This window comes from Panthera pardus, unplaced genomic scaffold, assembly GCF_024362965.1.
Source record: "Panthera pardus isolate Hobbes unplaced genomic scaffold, ASM2436296v1 HiC_scaffold_13, whole genome shotgun sequence".
Lineage (NCBI taxonomy): Eukaryota > Metazoa > Chordata > Mammalia > Carnivora > Felidae > Panthera > Panthera pardus.
Genome location: NW_026526688.1, coordinates 46,866,729 through 46,883,738, shown reverse-complemented (window position 1 = coordinate 46,883,738; position 17,010 = coordinate 46,866,729). Strand labels below are relative to the sequence as shown.

The 17,010-nt window shown below is 39.8% G+C and overlaps 1 protein-coding gene across 12 annotated transcripts in view; it reads left to right on the top strand.

The window, feature by feature from the left end:
- Window positions 1-17,010, top strand: part of UNC5D (unc-5 netrin receptor D) — a 574,975-nt gene that overhangs the window by 312,956 nt on the left and 245,009 nt on the right. For all 12 annotated transcript variants that reach the window (XM_019440815.2, XM_019440818.2, XM_019440819.2 and 9 more), the window contains exon 2: window positions 8,964-9,182. In XM_019440815.2, coding sequence (XP_019296360.1) covers window positions 8,964-9,182 — 219 coding nt within the window. The remainder of the gene's footprint in view (window positions 1-8,963; window positions 9,183-17,010) is intronic.

The window sequence follows — 17,010 nt, the reverse complement described above, 5'->3', positions numbered from 1 at the left end:
ATAAGTTTTAGAAATCTTATAATCTAACCCTTTACATTTTTTCCTAGGGACAGATTTGTTAGTTTTTCCCTGATTTATGAATTTCAATACAATACAAGTTAGACACTATGAAGTAAAATCTGGAAGTTGCCATAGTTTACGGAGCCTTTTATATTCCTTCACAGGAACAAAGAATTGTTTATGTATATATTCACACACCTACAACATATGTGTTTACATATTTACATAGGTATATAATTCTATTTGTGTGTATATATATATATAATTTTCTTTTTTTAATGTTTATTTTAGAGCTCGTTTAAAAAGTGTAGTGAAAGCAAACAAAAATTTAAATCCCACTAATCTCATCACACATATAGAACCACTGGACCACATTTGGCCTCTTATTTCAGAGTCCCTTTGGAAAAACTCTTATCACGGGAACAAGTGTCTCATGCTGAATCTGATTGTACACTGAGTGTTTCTATTAAGGAATAAGGCCTGCCATCAGGGATACTACAAAACCTCTTGACTTAGACGCAATGTCAGAAGTCTGTTTTTCGTATAGGTCAAGTGAGAACCCAAGTGGTGGTCACTTTAAAAACAGAAACAAAACCTTTCCCCGTGGCCTTGGGAGATAGACTACTTTTGTTGGTGTGGCTGAAAGAATAACTCCATCCCATGGATCAGAGCAAATGTGGTTTCTCCCTCATTCATAGTGTACGCAAAGAATTAGTTTAACCTGGCTTCGGGGCCCATGTTGTTAAACCAAGAATGTTCTCTTTCTGTAATTTGGAGGCTACTCTGTGTCTACATCTCAGAAAGCTCTTAGTCAAAGACACATAGAAACAGAGATGTTAGAGCCAATTAGGGCCACTGATTTAGCACAGGTATCAAAGCAAACTCTTCAAAATGTGAGTTCTTTTCTTTTTTAGTTTTTTTTAATGTTTATTTATTTTTATTTTTTTAAAGGTTTATTTTATTTATTTTGAGAGAGAGAGTGAGAAGGGGAAGGGCAAAGAGAGAGGGAGAGAATCCCAAGCAGTCTCCATATTGTCAGCACGGAGCCCAACATGGGGCTCAAACTCACGAGCTGTGAGGTGAGCTGAAGCTGAGCTGAAGTCAGACGCTTAACCAACTGAGCCATCCAGGTGCCCCCAAAATGTGAGTTCTAATGAAGATATATTTAATTGTCCCTGAGTTTCTAACTTGCATTCCATGGTACATGCCATGACCTCAGTTGGAATGCCTTCTCCCATTTGTTTCCCTGTTTAATTCCTGTGTCCCAACTGTGCTGAAATGTTTTCTTCCTCGCGATGTTTGCCACAAACCCTCCCAAGGCAAGTTGGGCTGCCTTTCCACAGTGCTCCTCTCACATTGTGTGTATACTTCCAATATACTGTTTGCATGTTTGTTGTTGCTCTCTAATTTTTTGTGTCTAATTTAGTGTGTGAGCTCCTTGAGTAAATTAACTGTGTCCTATTCATCTTTGGATCTCCAAAGAACATTGGCTGACCTTAGTAGGTATGGACACATATGTCAAAAGAAATTAATATATTAAGGTAAACTATGAAAATTTAGGGAGCAGTGAATGTGCTTTTCTAAGCTCTCCAGAAATCTAAAGTTTCTCATTCGAGGGACCAAGAACAGAGAAACTCTCCATGTTTCTTTGTGTTGTAAAGATCGTGTACAATCTTCTACTCTGCAAAATTTAAGATCTGCTCAATGCAATAATATCTTAGACTGACAGTATAGAAGAGTGACACAGGTAAGGTGAACCATGCAAATGCAGGGAAATGTAAAACATTGCAATTTTATTAGATGTTGGGAAGAAGGTGGAATAGTTTGAGTGTGAAAAAGAAATCTCTTATTGAGGCCTAGGGAAAGAGTCTGTGTTTCATAAATCGCATTAAATATTTGGTATGTAAAATTCTGGCTTTGCTCTTTCACTCTGTGGGTGCCATGCATCCCCAATCTAATTAAATAACCATATGGAGACAAGCCACATTTCTGTAAATGAAAGCAGAGAACCCCGGCTCCATTTTGTTGTCTTAGATTATGTAACTTGGTTTCCCTCGTCTGGCTTTCTGCTCCGACTCGCACATTGTGGACCAGTATGTTCACAGACATTGAGTGGAATTTAAAGAGCGATTTCGAAGGTGCCTTCGTTTACATATTGCAGTGACGGGGGCTCTGGAATGCTATGACATCTCCTGTGGTTAATAAGTGCCTGCCTATTAAAAGGAAATGGTTTGGGGATCTGGCCAGCAGAAGATCCATTGTGTTGTCACACTGCTTTGCATGGCGACCAAGTGCCTGGTGTCTGGTATACACATTTGCTACATGTTTATTGAATAAATGCTTCGCAGCATGTTTTCATGGGTTTTGACCTAACAGAGTTATGCTACATACATGTGGGTACCAAATAGTAAAAACAGGTTACAACCAGCAGTTCCTATCATGAGGGCTCCAGATGAAAATAATAGTCATCATCACGAAGCTGAAATATGAATATTAGTACAAATATTAGGATACTGAGCTTGGGAATGGAAATCATAGAGATCATAATTATAAATATGTTTCTTCTTTGTAAAAGTTTATTTATTAGAGAGAGGGAGGGAGAGCACTTGGGGGGAGGGGCAGAGGGAGTGAGAAAATCCCAAGCAGGCTCTGGCTGTCAGTGCAGAGCCAGACGCAGTGCTTGATCTCATGAACTGTGAGATCATGACCTGAGCCGAAATCGAGAGTTGGACGCTTAACCAACTGAGCCAGCCAGGCACCCCATAAGTGTCTTCCTTTTGTTTTCTGCTTTTTATCGAGACAATGATGTTAATGGTGGTGGTAGTGGTGGCATATTTTATTTATATAACATTTAGCCATTTACTGTGTACTTTTTATCTATGTTATCTCACTTGTAACATCACAAAACACTAATAAACTTTTTTCACTAATGAATTTTAATCACTCATTTTTTGTTTGTTTTTGACAGAGAGAGGGAGGATATAGGGGAGGGTCAGAGAGAGAATCTTAAGCAGCCTCCACACTCGGTATGAAGCCTGATTCTGGGCTGGATCCCACTACCTTGAGATCATGACCTGAGCCAAAATCAAGAGTCAGATGCTTAATTCACTGAGCCGTCCAGGTGCCTCTAATCACTCATTTTTAATTTTTTTTTAATGTTTGTTTATTTTTGGGAGAGAGAAAGAGACAGTGTGCACAGGGGAGGAGAAGAGAGAGGGAGACACAGAATCTGAAGCAGGCTCCAGGCTCTGAGCTGTCAGCACAGAGCCTGACGTAGGGCTCGAACCCATGGACTGCAAGATCATGACCTGAGCTGAAGCCAGACGCTTAACTGACTGAGCCATCCAGGTGCCCCATCACTCATTTTTATGAATGAGACAAATAGAACCTCATAATTAAGTTCTTCAAGGTCACAGAGGTACCTCAAAGTCAGATTATTTGATTCTAAACTTCCTCGCTTTTGCCAGATGTATCCTTTGTTTTATGGTAGGTTTATTGGGTGGACATTGAAACAAATATGAATGTTTTGTACCAGGGAGAATATAGGCATACTTTGAAGCTAGAAGAGGGAAAAAAAAATGAAGTGCATTGCAAATTACTCTTGGAAAAAAAATGAAAATAATTTAGAATTTCTCAAGGCCCATTAAAGCTCAGCTTCATTTATACTCTAATGCCGTGCAATGCCGTGCTGATAGTCCAGGGTCTTATGAATCCCACTTTGGAATGACTTTGGCCTCCAGTATGCCCAGTCCTGTTACAGATTGAAAGATCAACCAGTGGACTGTTGGCCGTTTTGTAGGGTTAAACATGATAGAATGGCAATCCCCTGACCCCAGTCTCTTTTTCTTTCTGAGGTTCACTGTCTCCTTTTATACTCCTTGTTATTTTGAGTTTTAGTGGTTAAATATTCCTGCTTAGAGATGAAACTTTTTCCAGATGACACATTGAAAAAGCTTTCTCATTACTTTATTCTCTAGCACTTACTCTTTGCCTTCTTTGTTTTCTGAGCTTAGTGAGGATGGCTAGTCATTTGATTTTAATTAGTTAAGCACTCACTGTGCTGTCCTCTCAAAAATATTTTTCTTGGGGCACCTGGGTGGCTCAGTTGGTTAAGTGTCCAGCTTCGGCTCAGGTCATGATCTCATGGTTCATGAGTTCAAGCCCCACATCAGGCTCTGTGCTGGTCATGTAGAGCCTGCTTCTCATTCTCTTTCTCTGTTCCTACCCTGCTCATGCTCTCTGTCTCTGTCTCTCTCTCTCTCTCTCTCTCAAAAATATATAAAAATTAAATAAAAATATTTCTTTTCTCAAGACCCCCTCTAGACTGTGTCCATAATATACCCTTCTGACCTGGAATCACAGTCCTGCTAACAGGATAACTGTGAGTGATCTTTAAGATGTATATTATACTTAATGCAAGCTGTGAGTTAACACACAGATAATATTTTATATCTACTCTTGGTTTTACCAACTGCATGCTACTGCCATAAGGCACTCACTCAACGTATCAGACTAGAATGAAGTTGTGAGGTGATTGGAGTACAAGAACTGAGTTAAAATGTGGAGCCCCATTTACCAGCTGTATGACCTTAGATGAGGCACATAATTGAAGGATTTTTGCAAATGCAAAACCGGATACTTACCATCCCACCACAGAGTTTGTATGAAGCTTAAGTGACCTAATCCATGAAGAAGGCATATCACAATTATCTGCAATCATTCAGTAAATGGCAGCTCTTACTTTTGCTCTCTGCTATCCTAGTTCCCATGTTTTTTAGCTCTCCAAAATTCTTTTAAGTTTATGTATTTATTTTGAGAGAGAGCACAAGCAGGGAAGGGGCAGAGAGAGAGCAAAAGAGAGAATCCCAAGCAGGCTCCAAGCTGTCTGTGCAGAGCCTGATGAGGGGTTCAATGTCACAAACGCAGAGATTGTGACATGAGCCTAAATCAGGGGTTGGAACTTAACCCATTGAGCCATGCAGACGCTCCTGTCCCAAATTCTTTAACACTGAGAGTGTTGGATTTCAATAAAGTGAAGCTTGGAGCTCTGGCTTTGTTTAAAAAGGAAGATCTTGGGGCACCTGGGTGGCTCAGTTGGTTAAGCGACCGACTTTGGCTCAGGTCATGATCTCACAGTTTGTGAGTTCGAGCCCCACGTTGGGTTCTGTGCTGACAGCTCAGAGCCTGGAGCCTACTTCAGATTCTATGTCTCCCCCTCTTTCTCCCCCTCCCCTGCTCATGCTCTGTGTCTCTCTGTCTCTGAATAATAATTGTTAAAAAAATAATTAAAAAATAATTAAAAATAAGTAAATTTTAAAAAGGAAGATCTCATTGTAGCAATGAAGATTATTTTCTGCAAAAACAAGAAAATCTTACTATTAGTAGCTTAAATAAGTAAATATTTTTAAAAAATTTTCTGGAGGTGGATGCCTCATGGTGTTATTTCCACCTGTATGTTGTCGGAGCTGGTGGTAGCTCTGTGCTCCTCTGGGATTTTTTTTCCTCTTGATCTTCCCTAGTTAAGGCAGGGACAAAAGGGAGAAGGGACAGTACCCACCATACCCATTTCTTTTATTAGGAAAATAAAAGCTTTCTCAGATATTTTTCTGTTTATGACTCATTTGCTAGATGGTTGTTACATTACCATTCCTACCTGCAAAGAAGTAAACTGAGTTTATGATTTCTCTAACCTCTACTGTAAAAGCAGTATGGGAAAAGGCAGTTAACTGGGTCATATGGTCACCAGCATTTGTCACACCAGGTTTGAAACATTTCTCTGAATTAGAAAGCAGTGGCAGATGTATTGAGATTATAAGAACATTTACCCTGGAGCCCAAAAGTATTCATGCAGTCTTCTGTAAAACTATTTATTAAAATAAGTTGCTGCCTCCCACCCCCTTCAAAGAACAGGTGCTGTCAGCAACTTCCAAGTGCCTGAAAAGTGCCCACTTCACCTCCTTTTTTCCCCATCACATCCCTTTGGCTTGATGAATCCCCTGAGAATTTCCTGAGCAATTTAGTTCTAAGCCACTAGGTGGGGTTGAGCATGGCAGGTCTCTCCAGTGCAAGAAGGAGGTAGATGACCCTCAGCCTTGTGGGGTAAGGAAGTGGTATCTTCCTGGAGGTAAGCCTGCTGGGAAAATCCAGCTTTCTAGCATCACAGAAGCCATCTGAAGAGCAGGAATTTGATCCTGAGCCCAGTGAGGAACTTGGAGGAGGGAAGTGGAGCTTGGGAACAGTGTTAGGTAAACACCACTCCCAACACTTCACTATAGAAAACTAAATCAATCAATCACACTTATTTCATTTCTTTGTTGGAAGGATACAAATAAATGGTGATACATATGCAAATATACCTGTGATCTCACCTTCCCACTGCCACCCCTTTTCTCTTTGTTTCTTGTTTTCATGGATCCTGGCCCTTTTCCTATGCATACATGACTTTGACATGGCTTCAATAATAATTAAGATGTAATGTTATAGTCTGCCTTTTTTGTTTTTTTCCCCTTGTCTGAACATTAAGATTGATTAATTCTTAATGGAGATAGCCAGGACACTTACCTACCTACTTTTCTATTCCACTCTTCTGCTTTGTTTCACATAAAAGCCGAACTTGTTACTTTATTTAAAGGGTATTTATTAAAATAGCGGGAGGGTAGCCTAATTGCACTCAGATCTCCGTTTTGTGAATTGGATGGTGTGAGCTTGATGTATTTTGTGATCTAGTGCCTTTGTCATTTTATTTATTCTGAATAAAGGTGGCCTTTCTATTTATTTAGAGACAGTTATTTATGATGCTCCCTGCCCCCGTTTTAGGAGTTACTTTGGAAATTCGTGCATTGTTACTAGTTAAGTTAAAACGCATCATTCAAAATGTATGCCGGTGGCTATTCATTCAGGCTCCCACCACAAGGTTTGGGTATTCCTTATCAGGTGACCCTTTTCTGCAGCAATGAATTACTTTGGACAGAACGCAAGGCCCTGGTGGGAGTGGAACCTGTTTGATGTCCATATAAAATCTCTTAATATCTTTGTCATTTCCTCTAATGCATGGATTTACAAAAGCCTGAGGGGACTTAGTATTTATTGAAGATGGAAATTGGCATGAGCAGTCAGTAACGAAATGAATTAATATATGATCTATTTTATGAAGCCTATTGAAAATATAATTTAAAACTTTAAGAAGAAAAAAAAATATACCTCTCAGATTCTGTCCTGACCCTTCTTATTCCATATGGCCTAGACACATTTTATTTTCTGAGTGAGTTCATTGTACTTTTAAGACATAAACTGTTTGTTCTCTTGCTATCTAGGGTACATGCTTTATGATGAATTTTTGAGACTTCCACTTACTTACACATGAGCTGGCTTTTCTATTGCAAATACATTTGGAAGGTCATAGTATCCGAAACTCTTTGGTATGTGAGGTTTTTTGCCCTTAAGTTGATGTATTTAGTGGGAAAAAATAATTTGGAGAATCAAACTCTTGTTTTCATTCATCATGGTGGCGCACATGGTGTTTGTTCCCCCTGGCAAGACATATTTTTCACAACTTGGTGTCTTTTGTTTTCTTCTTCACACAGAAATATAATTATAGACAGTAACACCTCTTATGTCCTAGCCCCTTACCCTTTATTTGCATTTGAGAATGCCCTCTAAAACTTAAAGTCTTACCCCCCTAATATTGTGGCTTCTGTTTACCTTTGACAGTGCATACTGATGTAGGTTGTTGACTTGAGTGCAAATAGTAAGAGGGCTGTTTGTTGTCCTGAATTACACTGAAGGTGCACAGAGAGCCAGGTTAGGTCCCTGGACGCACCCTACCTCCTAGGCTCCCTCCTGATGAACTGGATTATTCTCCCAGTGCTTTTTCTAGGTCCCTTTTTCCAGCTTCATCCTGGAGACTGGTTTGCTCTGAATGTGAATAACCCTTTCCAGGGCACAGTTGATCTGGGTACTGAAATTCTTGCTTTCTTCATCCTTTCCTTGGAATGGCCATTGAAGGCACACTTGTTCCCCCTGGTCATTTCCACAGTGCTCACTGTTCAGATCTTGCTTTCGTTGACTTTGTGCTAGTTTCCTGGGACTTAAGTCCTTGAGAAGTGTAGTGAAGAGGGAGTGAATCAAAATCTTGGCTTCTGTTTTTTTTTTCCTTTTTATTTTGCTTCTCTCATCAGTTCCCTAAATTTAGGGGAGAGTCATGTCCATTTTTTATCTTTGAAAAAATGTAATTATGGGTCCAAAAGTAAAAGCTTATGGCTGTTTTAGTGATTTGTTTAGTTCATAGCCTTGAAAGTGAGATTCACAGTATATGGAGGGGGGTGTTGAGGGCAGAGAATTTTTTAGCCATGGGCAAGCAGGACAAAAGTACATTCCTTTTAGAATGTTCAGTAAATTGGTGAGGTTTTGGAGAAAACCCTAAGATAGAATGCCAGCCAATCTCCAGTTTTATACGTAGAGAAAGCATTTGTTTTTTGTTTGTTTGTTTTTAACATGTCTTATGACTGAGTACCCTCCGACAACATCGTCATTATCCACACTCATTTATAGGAGAACAAAAGCTATTTCCACCATCATTTCGAAGTTTTGAGGCAGCTTGGGGCCGGTGTTGAGGTAACCACTCACCAGACTGCATGTTCAGAATCAGTCTCTCACCCCACAGATACTTGACTCTGTTCTTTCAGCAAAGACCTGCAGACTCACAACTGTGGTTTGAGGGAGTCTCCTATTCCTTATTTTCATTTGTCCCGTGACCCTGAGGGTGTGTCCGGATAATGGTACCATGTTATATAGTTCAGCCTCTAGATGAGAAGTCATCTGCACGGGCCTTACGAGCATATTGTATTCATATGATGCAGTGTTTTTCTGGACAGATTCTTAGAGCCGGTGTGGGCTGTGCTTTGCATCCTGATGTGTGTGCTGTCAGTATGGGCAGCGTTCTAACGGCCTCTTCAATTTCGCAGGAGCTGACAACGGCGAAACCCTCCCCGAGTCCATCCCCTCAGCTCCTGGGACACTGCCTCATTTCATAGAGGAGCCAGATGATGCTTATATCATCAAGAGCAACCCCATTGCACTGAGGTGCAAAGCGAGACCAGCCATGCAAATATTCTTCAAATGCAATGGCGAGTGGGTCCATCAAAATGAGCACGTCTCTGAGGAGAGTCTGGATGAGAGTTCAGGTAAGAATGGGAAGCAATGGGAGCAGATCCTCACGTTGTTACATTGCTGGGGAAAAGTGTGAAAGGCACCCACCAGTTCTTTATTTGAATGAGGTCATATTAACATCATCCAGGAATATAAGATAAAGTGCAATCGTGTGTTTAAATGACTCCACAGCTCCTTGGCTAGTCTACTCCTCTGTGGTACATGGGCATCTTTTTATCCTGCTCTATATAACTTTAACACCCAGTTTGGGACAGAAGTGAATATTCTCACTGGAAATAAAGCCAACCAGTCACTGCTTTCATTGTCTTAATTCTAAATATTTTTGGAGGCAGATCTACTGAACACGTTTTTAAACAGCGTAATTTTAGTTGCTCTGATCTTCCCCCCTAGATATTATTCTTGGGTACTTCATTCTCCATGGTTGGTGGTTTCTGGGCCTTCTTTAGGTTCTTTTGGTAACTGGTAGAGCCCACATTTGATTACCAGATTTGAATGGGATCTCCAGTATGAGAGAATTTAGGGACCTTCTTTATTAATTTGGCTAATATGGCTGATGAGTGGTGATAAGAATAATGATTACCAGCTGGTGTTTACTGAGCACTTACTGTGTACCAGGTCTCATGTAAACATTTGACACACATTATCTCACTGTCATCACAACAGCCATCAGGGGTAAATCACACCATCATTACCTTCTTATAGATAAGGAAACTGAGACTCAAAGACATTAGGTAAACTACTGTAGGCTTGTGCTAGAACTGAAAGCAAAATCATTGGACTTAAAAGTTCCAAAATTTGTAAATTGTTAAATTTTAGTGTATAACAGAAACTGTATATGCTTTTGAATTTTGGCTGCTCGGACTACCTGAAAATGTAGCCTCACCCTAAATTCAAACTGCTCTCACCCTAAGTTACTGACTTTGTTAATCCTGAGTCACTCTCTAGATGACAGATTTTGAATAAGTCAAATAGCCTGAGTATAATTAGGAAGTTGCAAGTCAGCTTAATTTATTAACTATATACCACTGCTCTTCTATATGCTAATGGCCTTTCAGAGTGTTCAAAGAAGGCTAAGATACAAACACTAATCTCTGAGGCTTGATTCCTCCTGATAAGTGGAAGTCCATTATGCCCATAAGTGCACTTATCCTATGGAGGATTAAAAAAAAGATTATGCCTAATTAGGATTATCAGGAAAGGTGTGGAAGCATTCACATTTGAAAGGGACATTGATGACTAGGTAACTTAATTAGGTGTAATAGATGCTACACTAAATGGGAGAGACAAGGGTCTCAGTAGCCTGGAGGTCAACATTAGTAAATGAAAGAAAGCTTAGTATCTTTTCAGCTGGAAGTTTGATCTGGTTGAGATAGAATATTGGTGTGGAATAGCAGCTGATGGCTGGCAAACTTCATTCATTAGAGGGCTCAAAAGACCTCAAATATGAAGTGAAGAGTACCTTACTTTTATGAGTATCTTGGTGGTGGTGGGGATTGATTATATTGACGTTTGAGAACGCGATGGCTGGAGCTCTGCTTTGTGAAATGAGCCTGCACAGGTGTTTGGAATGGTAAGAAGCAAGAATGGATGAGTCAGGAGACTTGGATATTTCAGTTGGGGGAAAGAAAGGTCTGCTTCGAGTGGTGGCCACAGAACTAAGAACTGGACTTCTGATGTGAGAAGCACTTTAACAAATCAGACTTAATAGCTGACTGACGGGGGTGTCTGGGTAGCTGGCTCAGTTTGTTAAGTGTCGGATTCTGGGTTCTAGGTCAGGTCATGATCTCTTGGTTTGTGGGTTCGAGCCCCTGAGAGCATGGAGCCTGCCTGGGATTTTCTCTTCTCTATCTCTCTCTGTTTCTCTCTCTCTCTCTGTTTCTCTCTCTCTCTCTCTCTCTCTCTCTCTCTCCCCCTGCTGCCCCACGTCTCTCTCTCTCAAAACAAATAAATAAATTTAAAAAAATAGCTAACTGATGGAATCAATGAAGAAGATGGAATATTAATCTCAAAAGCAGAAGGGGGGTGGGTGCTATTGCTGTGAGTGATTACATTAGCAAGGAGAAAAGGCTGAGATCATTGGACAAGCTGAATTTGAAATACTTAGGAGAGATCATTAAGAGCTGTAGATCTGGAGCTTGTAGAGTTCAGAGCTAGAACAGTAGACGTGGTGGTCATCCAGAAATAACGAAGCCATGGAAATGAGTTGTCCACAGGCAGTAAGGAATATGAAAATGAAATGGATCCAGAGAGTGACTTCCTTAGGAGTCAGGAAGAGGAGTATCAACAGTTAACAAACAAGCAACCAGATTACACTCTGTTCCAAAGCAAGAAGTGAAACTTAGTTCCAAAAGATCTTCAGGTAATACTTTGTTGCTGCCTGGGGATCAATAAAGAAGACAGAGAACTAAACGTTGTGTGTGTGTGTGTGTGTGTACACACACACAGACGCACATGTATATATACACACACACGTATATATACACACATATATATACACATATACACACACACGTATATATACACACATATATATACACATATACACACACATACGTATATATATGTTAAACCTTATAGAATTCTGAACTCATTTGGGACTGCAGTATAAATGCATAACTTCAAAAGGTAGAGAAACACCTAACACTTTATCACAATTTCCTCTTGTAGTTTGCAACCAATATGAGGAAGGAAAAAAAAAAATGGGTCTGCTTTAGAGATGTTGTTCTTCTGACCAAAAGCATGCTTGGAATTCTGGAATCTAGATCTGAGAGCTGGAAGGGACCTTAGTAATAACCTAGCAGCCCTGTTTTACAAAATACAAATCTTTAGTTCTAAGAGCTACAACCAGTTGATGGCATAGCTGTTTCTAGAACCCAGATCTCCTGGTTTCTACTTCAGATATATTTCCTCCACACTATAAGCCATCTTTACATACAGATTTCTGTGCTTTCCTTCCTAATAAGAATTTTCACAAATTCCCTTACTGACATAAGGATGGCTTTTAGCCCATGGCTCATCATTTTCCATCGTGAAGCTTTTTCATATTTCCATTTCCCAAGTTTATAATCCCATAGTTATTCCTTTGGGATTTCTTTATCCTTCATCATTTCTGCCATCTCTGTGAGAGCCAATCCTTTTTCCTATGTCATGTTTCTGGTAGACAAGAGTTTATAGCATCTGAAGATACAGAGAAATTTCTAGGATTGCAAATATATAGTATCTTTCTTCAAATGATTTAACATAATTCAGGCAAAAGAGGAAGACAGAGCCAACCTCAGTGTCAGCAAAATGTCTGCATTTGTGCCCCCAGGATTGGGATCTTAGATACTCCATGCATTGGGAGAGACTGAGTCATGAGCAGAGCAGCCCCATTTATCTTGGTGTGTACACTTGAAAGGAAGATTCTGAAATCTGGGAGAGGGCAACAAAGGGAAGAGCATTTGCCATGTGAGCAAAAGCCTGTAAAACAATGGGAGAATGTGAAAGGCTTATATATCTTATATTCAATTAGTCCAACTGGAAAGGACTCAAATACCAGTGGCTCAATGAGGCTGTGTTTTATTGTCCGATGTTTCTGGCCTAGATTCTGTCCAGTAATGAACTCACAATAGCAGAATCCCATTGGGTAAACTGCTCCAAATGAAAGATGGGAAGAACATTGAAAATGGCCAGGTATTTTTTTTATACCAGTCCTAGAAAATCCTATATCCATTCTCATTGGAAGACCTCTTGGTAAGTATTGCAAGCCAATTTAACACTGCACCCTCTTGTAATTTCACAACATTCTGTTTTGTTATTGCTTCCCCCTTTTAATTCCCCTAGCATTGCTAGGCAACTCCATGTCTTGCAAATAGCAGCGTTGATTACATTCTCTGTTTCCATGTAAAAGTCTCTTCTCTCCACTTAAAGAAAAAAAGAAAAAAAAAAGACCAATAAAAATTCACGAATTTCAAAGGAACTGGGAAGAACAAAAAAAAAAATCATAAATGACAAAACCTGAAGAGATTATATACCAATTTTTTGTTGAGAAAGAATTTAAATTTTAACAGCTACCTTTTTGGAAAGAATTTAATAAGTACAACCTTTTCTTCCAAGTCATTTTGATTGAATCAATAGGAAAAAAAAAAAATGTCTCTCCCTAAACAGTTTTCTTCTGTGTAGTTAATGAAAATCGCTGTCTACTGCACACTGCAATTATGTTTCCTAAGCTCTGTATTAATAGAGGAATAGTGGAAATCGGAGCAAGATGAGTGCAGATGGTGTATGCCGAGCCAATACATAAGTGCAATTAAGGTTGGAAGCAAAATGGCCTCAGGTATTGAAAAATAGATGCATTACTTCCCTTGGGTTCTTCAGTGTGGAGCTCCAGCACAGGGCTTGACTACCTTTACAGACTTAATGGCTTTTGATTGGGTCTGTAAGACAATTCCTGCTGGTCCAGGAGGAGGGAAGGACGCCAAGAGGACAAGGAAGTAGGACCACATTTGAGCAGAGGTAGAGAATTGTTCATGTTCTTTTAAGAAGTCAGAAGTAACTGCTTATCTATCGTTGGCCAACATAGTCTCCATCTGAACGCTCCCAGAGAACCTTGATATTCTCTACTTAACATTTTCTTTCTTCAAAGTCCTACTGGGAAATGCATAAGACCGGGAGTGTTTTGGAGTAGACACAGAATCTTTTGTATTTTCCAAATTGGAAGCAATAAGTCCTTTCAGTTGTTAAAGGCTGCAAACTGCCTTTGGTCTTTCTGGTAATTTGGCCCCGTCATCTAAGAGTTCAAATAAGAAGAAAAAGGATTGTGTGTTTTCACACAATTTAGCTCAGAAAACCCAGAGCTAGAGTTCTTTCCTGCAAAAGGCACAATTTATTTGACATGAGTTACTGTGTTTGCACAGACATGGCCATACCTCTTAGTAATGTACACTTTCAGTTCTCTGCACAAGCCAAGGGGTCCTCTTTTGTTTTGCCTCATTTCATTTGGAAATATGAGAACTCTTCTTCCTTGTGATTTTCCTCTGTTAACATCTGGAGTTGAGAGGTAATCCCTACCTAGGAATCACGCCCCTGAGAAATGGCCAGAGTGCTCAGTAACAGAGAAATTAAGAGATTTAATGTAGTAAACAGGCAGACACACGCACACACACACACACACACACACACACACAGAAAAGAAACAACGAGAACCAGGAAAACCCATCCCTGGCAATGAAGGTAATGTAGCCTGTGGGAAGCTTGAGTTATCAATAAGCTAAACCACTTCTTTATTGTTCAATAAAAACAGAAGTTCCCTTAACAATGCTCCGTGGCTCTTATCTTATTCTACCTTGGAGATATTGAACTCTAATGAGTGAAATAATGTGTATTCCAATGTGTTATGGGAAAAGTCTCAACTCCGGTAAACTAATATTTTTCTTCTTAAAGAATATCATTTCAGGGCTTTCATTGTGTGTGATTTCCTTTTTAAACAACTGGAGTCCCTCTCTAGGGATAAAAGGTTAATGGATTGTGTTGAGAAAAGGGAGAAGAGTAGAAATAAAAATGTATTAAATCTTTAAAGTTTGTATCTAAGAACTTTGCTGTGCTGGTGATGGGGATTTGAATATAGTTTCTTCCAGAAAACCATTAATTTGAAGTTGCCTTCAATGATTCACAAATCACCAAGGTACATTTGGGAAGCATATATTTTAGTCCACATAACACAGAAATAATCAATCTCTCAAGTGTTCCATTGACAGTTTGTGGGTTTAAAACTCACTTTTATAGAAATGTTCTCCCATCCCACCCTGGATTTCATCTTGCTCATCCCTGTGCTTTTCAGAGAGGACTGACATATTCTTAAAAGGTTTTCACGAAAATGCTATGCATTCTTTCCATAACCTTGTGACAGAGTATAGAAGACCTTGTCTCTCGTGTCCAGTTGAACCATACCTACAAAAAAATTGGCAGCCACTTACACTCACTCCATCCTTAGCAGAGAGAGACAGCAGCTCACCATTTATGTAATTTAATAACAATTCCTGACAGGGACCAGAGATTTGTTGTACATACTAAATTCTTTACCAGTGCCTTTGGACATTTTCAGTTTTTTCTGTTCATACGACACTCAGAAGTATATTTATTTGAAGTAGGAATTACAAGAATCGAAAAGAAACCCTGAAGACCATGTAGTGGTTAAGAGCATGGGTATCAGTGTTAGACGATACCAGGTTTGTTTGGAATCTGGCCCTCACTTTACAAGCTTTGAGGTACATATGTTACCTAGCTTCCTTCAACCTCAGTTTCCCCAGATGTAAAATAGCTATAATTATATCTATCACATAGAACTGCTGTGAGGAATGCAGAGTCCCAGGGCCCAGTGTATATACAGCAAGTGCTCAATCAAGGGTAGCCTTGAAAGGGATAAATCTGAAATTGCTCATTATTATTATTATTTTTTAATGGGGCAAGCGGCTGTTGATTACTCTTCCAAAAACAAACAGAAAGTTGCGAACTTTTATAATTTCAAATAGACAAAAGGGCCAGTATTATTCACATGCAAGTAACTGTCTTGCATAGAATAACCTCTCACTGGCTGGTGATTCATTCCTTCAGTTTACATTCACGCTGTATGTAATTCTCCCAGCCATTGGTAGCGCTGTGAGAGGTAGAAGCTGTATGATATATGCCTTGCCCTCAGGGCATGATCTACTCCCCGGAGGTAATTTGAGTGACCTCAGGAAACAGAAGTCACTTATTGAGGCAGCTGGGTTGGAAGTCACAATTGTTGCCCACCAAGCTATGAGTGTGATGTCCCAGTGAGTCATCTGCAGGGTGATGTCCTCTAAATAACCCTACTTTGTCTACTCCTGGCTCTAGTTTCCCTCTCTCTGCTATCAGACAACACTATCCAGTTAATTTGCTTTCCTCTGCCAGACACCTCTGTGCTGATTAATTCTAATCTCTGGTGTGGAAGAAACTGGAGAGCTTGAGTGTATTCTTGGTTTCTGTACTTAACTCTGAACTTGTGCTTCTGAGGAATACGTGTAGTGGTTATTATCTAGGGGAAACTAAAGAGTATTCATTAGGCATTGCACACATTCAAAGGATGACTATTTTTTTTTATCAAAATACATTTTAATCTTGTTGCTAGGATGGAGTGGCAAAAGACATTTAGCCCTAATTAAGCATCTGCCAGGAAAATGAAATACAGTTCTACCTTTTAATTATCTACATTTAACTTACTATTTTCAATAGCATGTTGGCCTGAAGATATCTAAGGTCCCCAAAGTAATGGAGGCACGCTTCCGTGAAAATGCTTCCCTAATATGTCAGACTTCTGAAACTTTAAATATGTGTCCCATCTGTGTGTCCTTCCCAGAGCCTTGCTTGAGACGTCAAGCTGACTGGGTAAGGAGACAGCCTTCATGTCCCCGGTAGAATGGCATCCACCCCCAGAAGCTCTTGCTGCATGGAGGGGTGAGCAGCCCCTCTTGTGTGGTCCCATAGCGCTTCTCCTGTCATGGCAGTTCCCATGCCGCCTTGTCGGGGTAGGTTGAAATGTCTCCCCCCTTTAACCTGTAAGCTCCTTGAGGGCAAGAATCTTGCTCATCTGCTTTGTCACAGTATCCTCAGCACCTGGTGTAGTGGCAGGCACAGTATGATGACTCACTTATTTTGTTCAAATAATGTACATTACAAACTGTATAACATCTCTGATGTATTGCCTATGATAGGGGACCTGCAACAAGGTACGCATAGAGACAATAATAACATGATGTTAAGATGAAATCAGATACTACATGTGGTTACCTTAATAATAAAAGTAAAGGGCTATAAAAGGGTACAATAATCAGCAATGATAAT